The sequence below is a fragment of the Myotis lucifugus genome, unplaced genomic scaffold (genome assembly GCF_000147115.1).
Source record: "Myotis lucifugus unplaced genomic scaffold, Myoluc2.0 scaffold_109, whole genome shotgun sequence".
NCBI classification, from domain to species: domain Eukaryota; kingdom Metazoa; phylum Chordata; class Mammalia; order Chiroptera; family Vespertilionidae; genus Myotis; species Myotis lucifugus.
Genome location: NW_005871157.1, coordinates 2279409 through 2292751, shown reverse-complemented (window position 1 = coordinate 2292751; position 13343 = coordinate 2279409). Strand labels below are relative to the sequence as shown.

The window sequence follows — 13343 nt, the reverse complement described above, 5'->3', positions numbered from 1 at the left end:
GGTAGGGTCCCTAGGCCTGGCCGGCGATCAGGGCCAATCTGTGGGGCGACCGGTGGGGTGATTGGGGGGCCCCGCTGGCACCTGCCTTGGCTGGCCTGGGGCCTGCGGGCTGGGGCAGCTCCTGCGTTGAGTGTCTGCCCCCTGGTGGTCAGTGCGTGTCACAGCGACTGGTCGTTCCATAGGTCATTCTGCCGTTTGGTCGATTTGCATGTTAGGCTTTTATTATATAGGATAATACTCCCTCAGCAGTGTTTTGTAGTTCAAGTGAGAAAATGTTTGAGGCACTTAAGCACAGGGCACAGCTAATAGCAATACTCAACACAGCTAATAGTATATGTAAAAGCCATTCTTTCAGAGAGGAAGAGAGAGGGAGAGAGCGATAGAAACATCAATGATGAGAGAGAATCATCAGTCGGCTGCTTCCTGCATGCCCCACACTGGGGATGTGCCCACAACCCAGGCATGTGCCCTTGAGTGCAATCGAACCTGGGACCCTTCAGTCCGCAGGCTGACACTCTATCCACTAAGTCAAACCAGCTAGGGCTTACTTAAAGCAATCTATAGATTTAATGCAATCCCCATTAAAATACTAATGGCATATTTCACAGACCTAAAACAAACTCTCCAAAATTTATATGGTAAACCGGCTAGGGCTAAAAGTCATTCTCTTATTATGGCATGCTGGCTATATATACTTTGGCATGACAAAGGGATAGATATTTACAGCTTTTTGTGTTTTTTGAGGTATGTGCATATACATGTGCATGTTTTAAAGTGGAAGCTCTTCCCACAGATGTAATTTTCTTCCCATAAAGGATGGATACAGAAAGGGGAGAACCTAGTAAATGTTGAAACTTTTCTTTAGAACCAAACAAATCAAATAGGGGCAGCGGGCAGTGAAGATGAAGGTGTGATTGAGCTGCTGTGCTCAAAGTATTTATAAAAAAGTTCATGCTCAATCATAGAGAAGTTCTGTTATATCCATAAGTTCTGTCTAGAATTGATGTATCCATCTGTTCATTTAACAGATATTGAAAATTATATGCCAGGCCCAGTCTAAGACATAAATATGAGTTGTAACTTAACTTTTTTTTTTTTAATATATTTTATTGATTCTCCACAGAGAGGAAGAGAGAGGGATAGAGAGCTAGAAACATCGATGAGAGAGAAACATCGATCAGCTGCCTCCTGCACACCCCCTACTGGGGATGTGCCAGCAACCAAGGTACATGCCCTTGACTGGAATCAAACCCGGGACCCTTCAGTCTGCAGGCTGACGCTCTATCCACTGAGCCAAACCGGTCAGGGCTGTAACTTACTTTTGAGAAACTTTCAGTTGGGTGGGGAAAGAGAGTATGTAGAAAAGTAGTCATATAGTTGAGAAGTTATGTGATTTCAGAGTTTTTAAAAAAATAAACTTTAGTTAATTCCTTATATTGGGATAGAATTTAACCCACGTAATTTATTCTTTTTAAAAATATATATATTTTAAGTTTATTTCAGAGAGGAAGGGGGGGAGAGAGAGAGATAGAAACATCAATGATGAGAGAATCATTGATCAGCTGCCTCCTGCACTCCCCACACTGGGGATCGAGCCCACAACCCAGGTATGTGCCTTAACCAGGAATCAAACTTGTGATCTCCTGGTTCATAGGTTGACGCTCAACCACTGAGCCACACCAGCTGGGCTCACATAATGTATTCATAAAGCTTTTGTCTTCTAAAAACAATATACTTTCTAACCTTTTTAGAAAGCCACTTATATGGGCCTTTCTTTAAAATTCCTTTAATTGAAAATAGAACATAGCTAAAGAAATATTTAATAAGGAACTATTTACAGTATTGAATTGAGAAGAGTCACCACAAACACTTTTGACACTAGGAGCTTGAGTCCCCGTTGTTGATTGAACATGAACAGAGGAATTTTTTTTTTTCACAACACAATCTCCCTTAGTTTAATCTGCTTTCTTTAATTTTGAAGGAGATGGACGAGCACATGAGGAGCATGTTGCATCACAGGGAACTTGAGAACCTGAAGGGCAGGTATGGGAACCGCTGTCTTCCATAAACTTCTGAATGTGGGGGGAGCTGAGTACGATGAGACCTGTCAGCCTATTTTAGTTATCCTTCATAAAGAATATTATCTTATGGCATAAAACTATCTTTTAGGATTAATAACAAGTACTATAGATTTTTTGTCATTCAAAAAAATTAAATCTTTTGTGCATCTCAAATGTGTAGAATTCTCAGCAGCTATAGTAAGTAGATTATAACAAAGGTGTATTGGGATGAACTAGCAAGCTTTGTCATTCCTACACACCAGCCTTGCAATTAGGACATTTTATTGCATGTAATAAATGTTTAGTGTTGCCAGAATAGTCTGAAAAGTCCAAAGTCTGCTAAATAGTACAAAATCTCATTAGTGTAAGAAATCAAAGTGCTGCTTTGTGATGTAAGGCTGGAGATGTTTAAGGAAAGAAAATGTAGTAAGCAAGCACCTTTAAAAAATTAAATGTAGCATATGTGTGTATTCCATTGTCATTTTTTTCTTCTATGGTTCCTTTTTTTGATGTTTTGACTTTTGTGGATTTGATATTTGAAGGCAATATGAAACAGAAACATTGGGGAACTGAGAAATATTAATTATATCTTACTAGAGGCCCGGTGCACGAAATTGGGCAATCTGGGCCAATCGGGGCCTTCCTTCCCCGGACTTCCTTCGTTCTGTACTGCCCCCTGGTGGTCAGCACATGTCATAGTGAGCAATCGAACTCCCGGTTGAACTCCCGAGGGGACACTTTGCATATTAGCCTTTTTTATACATATACATATATATATATATATATATTCCATGCATAATACTTACAAGCTTTGTTCAGATGCCAACCTAAGCCATTTGGAGTTATATGTATTGTAAGTAATACAGTTTTAGATTGTGTGAGCTAATTAATATGTTATTAAACTTTCAGCAGCTGTTTAGCATATGAGTGGAATTTTCCACTTACTGTGTGAAGGTTAGGTCTTAGCAGCAGTATGAGCCTTTCACTCTGATTTAGTTTGGAGAGCCCTTATAACCTTGAATATATATCATCTTTAACTCATTGTTATTGGGAACCTATGAAATAGTCAACTTTCAACTATATGTGGACTATCTTAATTACTTAATCCCATTTCCAAAAAACTTCCTTCAGGTATTCACCTTATTCTGGGCTATTCGCCTGCCACCTGACTATATTATGAAATAAATGAGATCAATAAATCTAGTCATTAGGAGAGAAGTTGATTTTATTGGTAGATTAAAGCCTATTATATTCAAAGATCACTAATCAGCTATTTAAAACATTTAAAAAACAAATTTTGATTAAGATTCATGTTCATAATGAATACAGAATCATAAAAAATAAAAAAAGTAGAAGTCATCTAACACCTCCCTCCCCCTCTCAAGCCCCAACTCCTATTCTCCTCTTAGAACAGTGATGGAGAACCTTTTGAGCTCGGCGTGTCAGCATTTTGAAAAACCCTAACTTAACTCTGGTGCCGTGTCACATGTAGAAATTTTTTATCTTTGCAACCATAGTAAAACAAAGACTTATATTTTTGATATTTATTTTATATACTTAAATGCCATTTAACAAAGAAAAATCAACGAAAAAAATGAGTTTGCGTGTTACCTCTGACACGCATGTCATAGGTTTGCCATCACTGTCTTAGTAGAAAGTCAACAGTTTGGTGTGTATCCTATCCAAACCTCTTTCTGTGTGTATACATAGATTTATATTTAGCTATACACACACATTATGTATTTTTCTGTAACTTGTTTTTCCTTCCTCCCATGGAGAATTTAACTGCCGTGGAGAATTTGTCTACCATTTTGTTATTTGGAGCATAATCAAATAATTAAAGAGAAAGCATTAGAAGCCTCTGAGCTGACAATATAAATGTCCGCTTTAACATCCAAACCCTTTTTATTTAGAGGAGAGCACTTTAATACTTATTTACTCATTTTTTAGGTACCATGCTAATAAGTTATAATGGTTTTCTGACCTGTAACAAATTATAAGAGAGAAGGCAAGCAGATAGCAAGAAAAAACAGCTGACAAAACTATAAAAAAAACAAACAGAATCTCAAATCATCTACTTACTTGGAGCATTTACTGTAGGGACAAGCAGTTACCATTAGTTTATGCATAGAGACAAATAGTAATCAATTATTATTTATTTTTCTTATCATCATCATTTTGTGATTTTTTCCCCCTCTGAATTTCATGATGTTATGGCTTCTTGTTTCTTTTTATATTTGTACTAGAGGCCCAGTGCACGAAAATTCGTGCACTGGGGGGTGGGGGCCCCTAAATCCAGCCTGCCCCCTCTCACAGTCTGGGAGCCCTCAGGAGATGTCCTACTGACAGTCTGGCCTCCCTCTGCGGGAGGTGACCTGGCCGATCAGGGGAAGGCAATGCCCCCATCACGCCTCTGCTGCTGCCACTGCGGGCCGCTGCGGCTTCCTGAGCCTTGGCCCTCGCAGCGGCAGCTATGCTATCCGCGGCTTGCCTGAGCCTCAGGCAGCTGCTGCGGCTTTATCTGGAAGGACGTCCGGAAGACGTCCACTCTAATTAACATATTAGCCTTTTATTAGTATAGAATAGATCACTATAACTTTTGGTTGTGATCTGGTTAAAAATGTAAAGAGCATATTTTTTAGGTTTTGAATGCCAGCTTGATTGAGAATTAAATAACTTATCTTATTTGGTTCATAATTGTGGACATCTGAAGCATTTCCTTATTTTTTTCCTAATATGCTTGTTCAGATGTGTGGCCTGAAAGTAGTTTCTATGGGTAGATGCTATTAAAAAGGCACAAACCTTTATTTATCAACCAGCTGTTGTGGTATAGTTAGAGCAAGCTTAATAAAGAAAAGCTTATGGCTAGAATATCTTAAGGCTTTGCCTTTCACACACGAGAGGAAATTGGGTGGTAACAGGATGAAGCTAATTTTGGCCCTTTGCACACCCTGAGGAGAATTCTTGCCTTTATTAGTCAAGAAGTAAAGCAGTACTTTTTTCCAAGAATTACTTTACATATTTATACAAAGTAATATTTTAACTGGTTATTGATAAAGAACTGAAAAGTCTCATTATTAAGATTTTATTTAAAATGCTGTTAACTTTTTAAAACATGTGCTTTCCCAGGCACCATCTATGGAAGCATGAGTGCATATTGTGTATAGAATATGCTTGTCTCCAGACACAGATATGTTCTAATTTTTAAGACTTGTGGTTGACCTACTCCATTCTTTCCATAGATAAATATGGATCCCCTTTTCTCTTTTTGATGTTTCTTGTAAAGCTTATCTCTCTCTTCTTTAAACTAGATTTCATTTATGAGAAAAATGTTAGGGATTTCTGGTTTTTGATAAATTGTTTCCATTGTTAATTTTTATGTTGCCTGTACCCTTCTGGGCAGGATCTCTTAAGGTGTTTTTCTATCGAATAACTTTGGAACCATGGTTAATCATTAGTTTTTGCAAGGAAAGCAGAAATGTTTTAAAAATCTGTGTTTAAGTGTCTGTTACATGTCCAACATATGCTTGTGCTTTGGAGATTGCAAAGTGTGTGGGTTTATGAAAATGAATGTTTATTTTTAACAGAGTTAAATACTGCCTACTTTATACTACATTCCTTAATATTTTAAAAAGTCAGTGTGGCCTTCCAATTATGTCTTTTTTTTTTTTTAAATATGTTTTATTGATTTTTTACAGAGAGGAAGGGAGAGGGATAGAGAGATAGAAACGTGAGAAACATCGATCAGCTGCCTCCTGCACGCCCCCTACTGGGGATGTGCCTGCAACCAAGGTACATGCCCTTGACCGGAATCGAACCTGGGATCCTTGAGTCCGCAGGCCGACGCTCTATCCACTGAGCCAAACCAGTCAGGGCCCAATTATGTCTTTAAAGAGAGAGGGATTTTGATAGTTTGGACATGAGGAAAATTGTCTGCATTTTAAAGTAAGGATAAAATCAGGGATTTTACTTAAGAATACCTTTTAGAATGATGTTCTTGGTACTGCAATATACAGGTTAGCATTCTGTAAGCTTTTAGATAGAAAAGTAGACTAGAACACGTTCCATAATTTTAGAGAGTTTAAAACCAAAAAGATTTTCTAACCAGAAAGTTCAGTTGATTTAAATTTTTATTATAATATAAACTGTGTATGCTATGTTAGTTAGTCTTCAGAGACTTCTGATGCTGCCATTTGGGTTGATTTATATTTATATATTTTAAACTTATTTCTGTGTTGCTGTGAGAAAAGGCTTGTTTTCTGTTACAAGTTAACATTCACTTGGAAAGCTACCTTAATTTTAATTGCATGAGAGAAGAGTATGGCTATCCCTGATAAATTGGAGAGAGTTGAGGATTCTTCTCTAAGTATATAAATGAGGTGGAAAACTCGTGAAAACAGTGTATTAAAGTTCCTTGAGGATTAGAAGGAATTATAATATTAATATTTAAGGTAATCAGGTAATGATATTTTCAGGGAACCTGGTTAGAACTTATTAAAATGAATCTTAATGTCAAAAAGTATATTTATCCAGAGCATTTAAGATTACACAGCCCAAAAAACTATGAATTTTCCCCATTTTTCTGAGGCATTTTCTATGATTCTTGCAAAGTAAAATAATAGTGTGTTCTTTGTTTTTAAATTTACTGGGCATAGTGGGCATTTTTTGTTTATATTTTGTCACCCTAGACAACTTGTAGTCATCTACTTAGCATGGTGCCTAGAATTTAGTAGTTGCTCAATAAGCTGCTTTTTTTTTTTTTTTATGAATGTTCAGGTGATTTGTAACTAGTAAATGAAGTACTCAGTTTTGAAGGTCTCTTCTGGTTAATTGATATGAATTCTGTCATGTCTTGATGGATATATGTGAGGGGAAGACGGAGTCGTGTATATATATATAGAGTCTGTTTTATCCAAGACAGCATGTCTTCTGTGTTGAGTTGTTTTGCTTTTAATCGGTATAGGAAATGCAAAAGTATCACTAGTGTAACCCCAAGACAAATGCTATGAGTTGAGTTGTTTCTTAATGACCACATAGACAGCTGAACCATCAAGGGATTTCAGGACGCTAAAAAAGCAGTTAAATTACTCGTCTCCTACAGCTTCTTAAACTGGCCAAGGAGCTTTACCACTGAGTGTGTAAAGTAAAAGGCTGCTCAATCAATTTCTTAACTAAGAACTTGGTTTTGCTTCTCTCTAAACTGTAGCATATTCTGAAACTTGAGAAAAACCATTTGCCTAGCACAGCTGTTGACTTCCTACAACTGAAATGCTTTCCATTCCCTTTAAAATAAGCCCTTCTGATGCAGAATGTAGATCACATGTATCACTCAGACCAAAAAAGTTTGCTGAGACTACTCTGGTCATTTGCCCTGGGTCCGGAATCTTCACATTCCAGGCAGAGCTCCAGCTGTTCGATTTAGTTACCCAGTTGGGATTGGCTCTGCTGCCTACTCTTTTCTCCACCCCTTCACTTTCACTGGGAGAAAGTTCTTGAGCCAGATATTAAATGGAAGTGCTGTCACCAGGCTTCCTGAGTGCAGCTGGCACCATGGGTGTGCTCTAGAGCAACTTCTGTTTGCTCTGAGCCCCCTACCCTGCCTCCCCTTTCACCATGTTTCCTCTGGCAAGATTTTAAGTACAGCAATTCAAGAAGATTTCTCCTCCTAAACGACATTATTCTGAAGTGTACTGCCTCTTGATTGCTGGAAAAGAATCTTAAATTCATTAAAAAAGTAAACTATGAACAAACTCATTAAAAGGGATGAAAGGACTATTGAAATTGATTAGCACTAATTTTCCACTGTGCCAAAGTGTGCGGTGTCTTTCAGAGGAAACTATAGCAGACCTGGTGAGTGTGCCATGCCAGTGGGGAGAATTGAATGCCCCTCATCTCCCTCTTTCCCTAGGGACAGCAGTCATGAGTGCCGGGTGTGCGGGGTCACAGAAGTGGGTCTTTCCGCATATGCAAAGCATATTTCTGGCCAGTTGCACAAAGATAACATTGATGCCCAGGAAAGAGAAGATGATGGAAAGGGAGAAGAAGAAGAAGAAGATTATTTTGACAAGGAACTCGTCCAGCTAATAAAGCAAAGAAAAGAACAAAGTCGGTGAGTAATGATTTTGATTTTTTTAAAAAGCTTATCTGAAACAGGATAGTAGAGAATACCTTTTCCATTTCCATACTTGTCAGCCTATAGCATTCAATCTTAGTTGTAAAGTTTAGCTCGAAGTTGCTGTCTTACACATAAAAGGGCAGTGGAATCCTTTCTTGAACTATTGTACTATCTGATTAAAAAAAACCTCAGTGTTGTTCCTAATAAAGCTAGCTATTGCTGCTACATATCTGAAATTTTTACCATGTTGATAACTCTGTGTAGGACTATTTTTATTAGTTCCAAAGTTTTTGGTTATTAAAAAATTATTTTTATTTGATACCCAAATTTTCTTGTAGAAAAAGTATTAGTATATAAGCTTCATATGACTATTTTATATAATATTCTTATTGCATCCCTTAGTGAAAACTGTTTTGCCTAATTGAATTAACATGGTGCTTCTACCATATTTGATTTGTTTTCATGTTTAAGTGCTTTAGTAAATATTTATTGAATAATTTTATCTTTTAAATTTGACAAGATCATTTCAGCAGTATAAGTTTTCCTGCTTGTACTACATAATTTCATACCTACATCTATATTAATGTATTAGGCTGTTTGTTGTATTTTAAAATTGCTGACTTGTGGTCTAAATACTTTAATTATTGAAGCAGAAATTTTCAGATATGAGTAAAAGAGAGAACCAGTTATGAGATGGGGTAATTTTGCAAGTCCTAGGGCATGATGAGAAACATTTCAAATTCTAAAATAAGATTTTAGAGATCCTTCTTGAGTACTAGTTATATCTGGTCTGCCTTTCATTTTTAGTTAGTGGTTTGAATATAAAAAGAAAGTAATTTTTACTCTACATGCTAAATGCTTTTTGAACAAGTCCTTGAAGGAGACTTTCTTAGTTTTAAAATGTCAGTGGCAACTTGGTTCTTTAATTGTTCAGTCCTTCAAATGACATTCTCACTACTTTCAGTGTAGTGAAGTAGCTGTACTTTACTCTTGTTTTAAGGTGTTCGTAGAGCCTCTAGGAGACTAACTTCTATTTTGGTTATTACACTCTTGTGCCATTGTTAGCTTATCTGTCTAAATGATTAAACATTAAGTCAGAGGATAAAAGAGCTTCTCAGTAAGTTCATGTTAGAGGTAACTTCTAATTATTATAGTTAACTTCTAATCTCAAAGACATTAGAAGCTTTTAGAGCCAATTAAAGTCTGTGCTGAGCCTGGCCTACATGGCTCATCAGTTGTGTGTTGACCTATGAACCAGGAGGTCACAGTTGGATTCCCGGCACATGCCCGGGTTGCGGGCTTGATTCCCACTTGGGTATGTGCAGGAGGCAGCTGATCAATGATTCTCTCTCATCATTGATGTTACTGTCTCTCCATCTCTCTTCCTTTCTGAAATCAATAAAAATATATTTTTTAAAAATAAAGTCAGTACTGAGTTTAAGATTCATGTCAAGTTCAGAACAGGTGACCCAGCTACAAAAACTTTGTTTTGGGATATTCATTCTATCAAGGCCTAGTGGCTGAGAGTGGAGACTCTAGAGTCAGACTGCTAAGGTCCAAATCTCTGTCATACCACTTACTCTCTGTGCTATTCTGGACAAGTTACTTCTCTAATCCTCAGTTTCCTCAGCTAAAAAGTAGGAATAATAAGAATGTTTGTTTCAGAGTTGTGAAAATTAAATGCCTGATAATTAGTAGGTACTCAATAAATTTTATCTAGTATTACTCAATTTTTTGAGCACCTTCCATATGCTAAGCACTATGCTAGGCATACCATAGGAAGTTTGTAGAGGATATAATTTTATACATATTCCTGTGATGTTTCCTTAAATTTAATTCCATTTCTGTGGGCTCCTTGTCTAACATGAATAGTTCATACAGCTGTAGCTTCTTTATAAAAACCTCTAGGACATGGAATGCCTTATAGCACTTATTGTGGGTGCTGTTTATTTGTTTTGTGCTATTTTACTCTGTGACCTTATTTTGTCAGCTAGGTTGTAAGCCCTTCAGGAATAGGAACAGTGCATAAAAGTTTTCATTCTCCACTAACAGTCATTGAATGTGTGCATGGTAAAGTGTTTATTTTTTTATTTTTTTAGATATATTTTATTGATATTTTACAGAGAGGAAGGGAGAGGAATAGAGAGTTAGAAACATCGATGAGAGAGAAACATCGATCAGCTGCCCCCTGCACACTCCCCACCGGGGTTGTGTCCTCAACCAAGGTACATGCCCTTGACCAGAATCGAACCTGGGACCCTTGAGTCCTCAGGCCGATGCTCTATCCACTGAGCCAAACCGGTTAGGGCATAAAGTGTTTATTAATGAACATGGTTATGCATAGTAAAATCTTGCCATTTAAAATAGGTTAAGAAACTGTTTTTTTTCCAGAAAGAACCAACAACTGGAGAAATCATAATATTAAGACCAGCTGAACTTAAATTGTATTATGATAACTAACCATAGCTGCAAAATATAATTGTTTTTATTTTCAAAATGCTGGCCCTGGCCAGCAACTACTATTAAAAATAAAAATGGACTCTATATTATAAAATAGTCTAAGAAACAGGGGAGGGAGGTTGAGGGGAAGTTTGGTGGGTTATGCCTTTAAAGGAAGTAAAAGAATTCCTTTAAATCAGTAATGAAAAACTTTTTCTTTCAGACAAGATGAACCTTCCAGTGGCAGCCAAGAAATAAAATCTGATGACAGGCAGCTCCAGCGGAGACGAGAAGACAGAATTCCTTTCCAAGACAGAGAAAGCTACAGCCAGCCAGCATGGCACCATCGGGGACCTCCTCAGCGGGATTGGAAGTGGGAGAAAGATGGCTTTAGTAATACGAGGAAAAACAACTTTGCACATTCTTTGAGGAATGGTGCTGGACCAAGAGGGTGGCATAAGGGTGTTGCAGGAGGCTCCTCAACTTGGTTTCATAACCATAGTAATTCTGGAGGTGGTTGGCATTCAAATAATGGAACAGTAGATTGGAATCACAATGGTACAGGAAGGAATTCCAGCTGGCATTCTGAAGGAACAGGTGGCTTTTCCAGTTGGCATGTGAACAGCAGTAACGGAAACTGGAAATCCAATGTACGCAATACAAATAGTTGGAATTACAGTAGTCCTGGAGACAAATTTCAACCAGGCAGAAACAGAAATTCTAACTGTCAAATGGAAGACATGGCTAAGCCATGGAACAAGAAATCCAAGTCAAACAAATACAATCAAGAGAGATATAAATGGCAGCGGCAAGAAAATGACAAAGTTAGTACAGTTGCCACATACAGAGGTCCTTCTAAAGGATATACAAGTGATAAATTTTCTTCACAAATCTTATTTGACTTCAATTTTGAGCAGCCAGAAAGCCAAACCGCTAAGCAGACAGAGACCATAGCTTCCAAAATTGGTGGGAAGAACGGCAGTGTCGTAAGGGAAAAGCACCATCGCTGGACTCCTTACCCGTCCCAGAAGGCTCTGGATTTACAATCAGGAATGAAAGACGTTACTGGGAACAAGTCAGAAATGATAGATAAGCCTTTGTTTGATTTTACTTTAATCCAAGGAACACAGGCATCCCAAATTGATGAAACAAATAATTCCCCAACATTGAAAGCACAAAAAGAAACACATACTGGATCTCTTAATCACAAAGCCACTTCTGAGCAAGCGTATAACTTAAATAAGATGCCATCATTAAAATCCCCACTTCTTCCAATTCCAGTCACTAAATCAGTCCCTCAAAAGCAAGATTCAAAGAATCCCTCAAAAAACACCAAAGCGAATTCTTTTTTTCCTGGAAAACATTCAAATTCCTTAAACAAACACAAGGGGGAAGACAGTCATGGCTCTTCTTACAGGTCCAAATTGCAAAGTTCATGTCCTCGTGTTTTAAAAGGGAATAAAAGTAGATTTGGCACTCAGAGGGAATCTGATGAAAATTTAAGTGATACAATACAAAAAGTCAAAGAGGTGCTACAGTTTCATGAGTCATTGCAAGATCCACTTCTTAGCACTTCTAAAAGGACCAGGAACTATGAAAAAGCAAGTAGGAATGTAGAAGAGTCTGAAAAAGGATCTTTGAAGATTGAGTTTCAAGTACACTCATTAGAAGATGAGAGTGATGGAGAAATATCTGACGTGGAAAAGCATGGAACAAAAATTGGAACCCTGGATTCTGCAACTACAGAAGTCTTATCCTGTAGCACCCAAAATGCTGACGAGAAAGAGGGAGAGCACCAAAACCTGAAAACACCTAGAAAACTATCCACTTCCCCATGTGAGTCAGTAGTTCACCAGAAAGAATCTGAGTTACAAATGACATCTGTAGCCAGCCCACACTCTGGCTTACTACTAGACTTAAAAGCCTCTCTAGAAGATGGACAGGTTGATGAGTCTGTTAAGTCTCATGTATCTTATGAAACAGAGGCCTTTGAGAGCACTAGCTTGGATGCAGAGCTCCAAAAGAGTGACATAACTCAGCCCTCAGGCCTTCTCCTGCCTGAACTAAGTAAGCTTGGCTTTCCTGCGTCACTCCAAAGAGATCTCACCCGGCACATTAGTTTGAAGAGCAAAACTGGAGCACACCTTCCTGAGCCAAACCTCAATAGTGCTCGCCGCATTCGCAACATTAGTGGCCATCGAAAGAGTGACACAGAGAAGGAATCTGGCCTCAAGCCAACTCTTCGGCAGATTCTAAATGCATCTCGGAGAAATGTCAACTGGGAACAGGTCATTCATCAAGTAACCAAGAAAAAGCAAGAGCTAGGCAAAGGCTTACCCAGGTATGTGCTGCTTTTCAGTGTCCGTTTCTCTTCAAGTTTACCCTTTGACCCAGGTCAGGAGAAGAATTCTTGTTACATTTAATTAAATGTTTGCAAAAAATATGTGTGCCCTGGCCTGGTAGCTCAGTTGATTAGAGCGTCGTTCTGATACACCAAAGTTGTGGGTTCAATCTCTGGTCAGGGCACATACAAGAATCAACCAATGAAGGCATAAGTAAGTGAAACAACAAATCAATGCCTCTCTCTCTCTCTCTCTCTCTTTTTCTCTCTCCCCCTCCCTCTCCCTTTCTCCCTCCCTCCCTTCCTCTAATAATCAATTTTTTTAAATGTGTTGTGAATGTTGGGTTTAATTATCAGAGAGTGACTGCTACTCTATAACAAATGGAAT

At 38.1% G+C, this 13343-nt stretch overlaps 1 protein-coding gene across 9 annotated transcripts in view; it reads left to right on the top strand.

The window, feature by feature from the left end:
* The window catches only part of ZNF106 (zinc finger protein 106), a 48882-nt gene that overhangs the window by 8630 nt on the left and 26909 nt on the right, over positions 1 to 13343 (top strand). For 5 of the 9 annotated variants that reach the window (XR_002830347.1, XM_023757522.1, XM_023757520.1 and 2 more), the window contains 3 exons: positions 1982 to 2043; positions 7969 to 8169; positions 10838 to 12955. Coding sequence is in view for 8 of the 9 variants with exons in the window: in XM_023757522.1 (XP_023613290.1) it covers positions 1982 to 2043; positions 7969 to 8169; positions 10838 to 12955 (2381 nt within the window). In the remaining variant the exon portion in view is untranslated. Of the gene's footprint in view, positions 1 to 1978; positions 2044 to 7906; positions 8170 to 10837; positions 12956 to 13343 lie in introns of those variants that run through there. The other 4 variants (XM_023757521.1, XM_023757523.1, XM_023757525.1 and 1 more) reach the window with 4 other exon arrangements.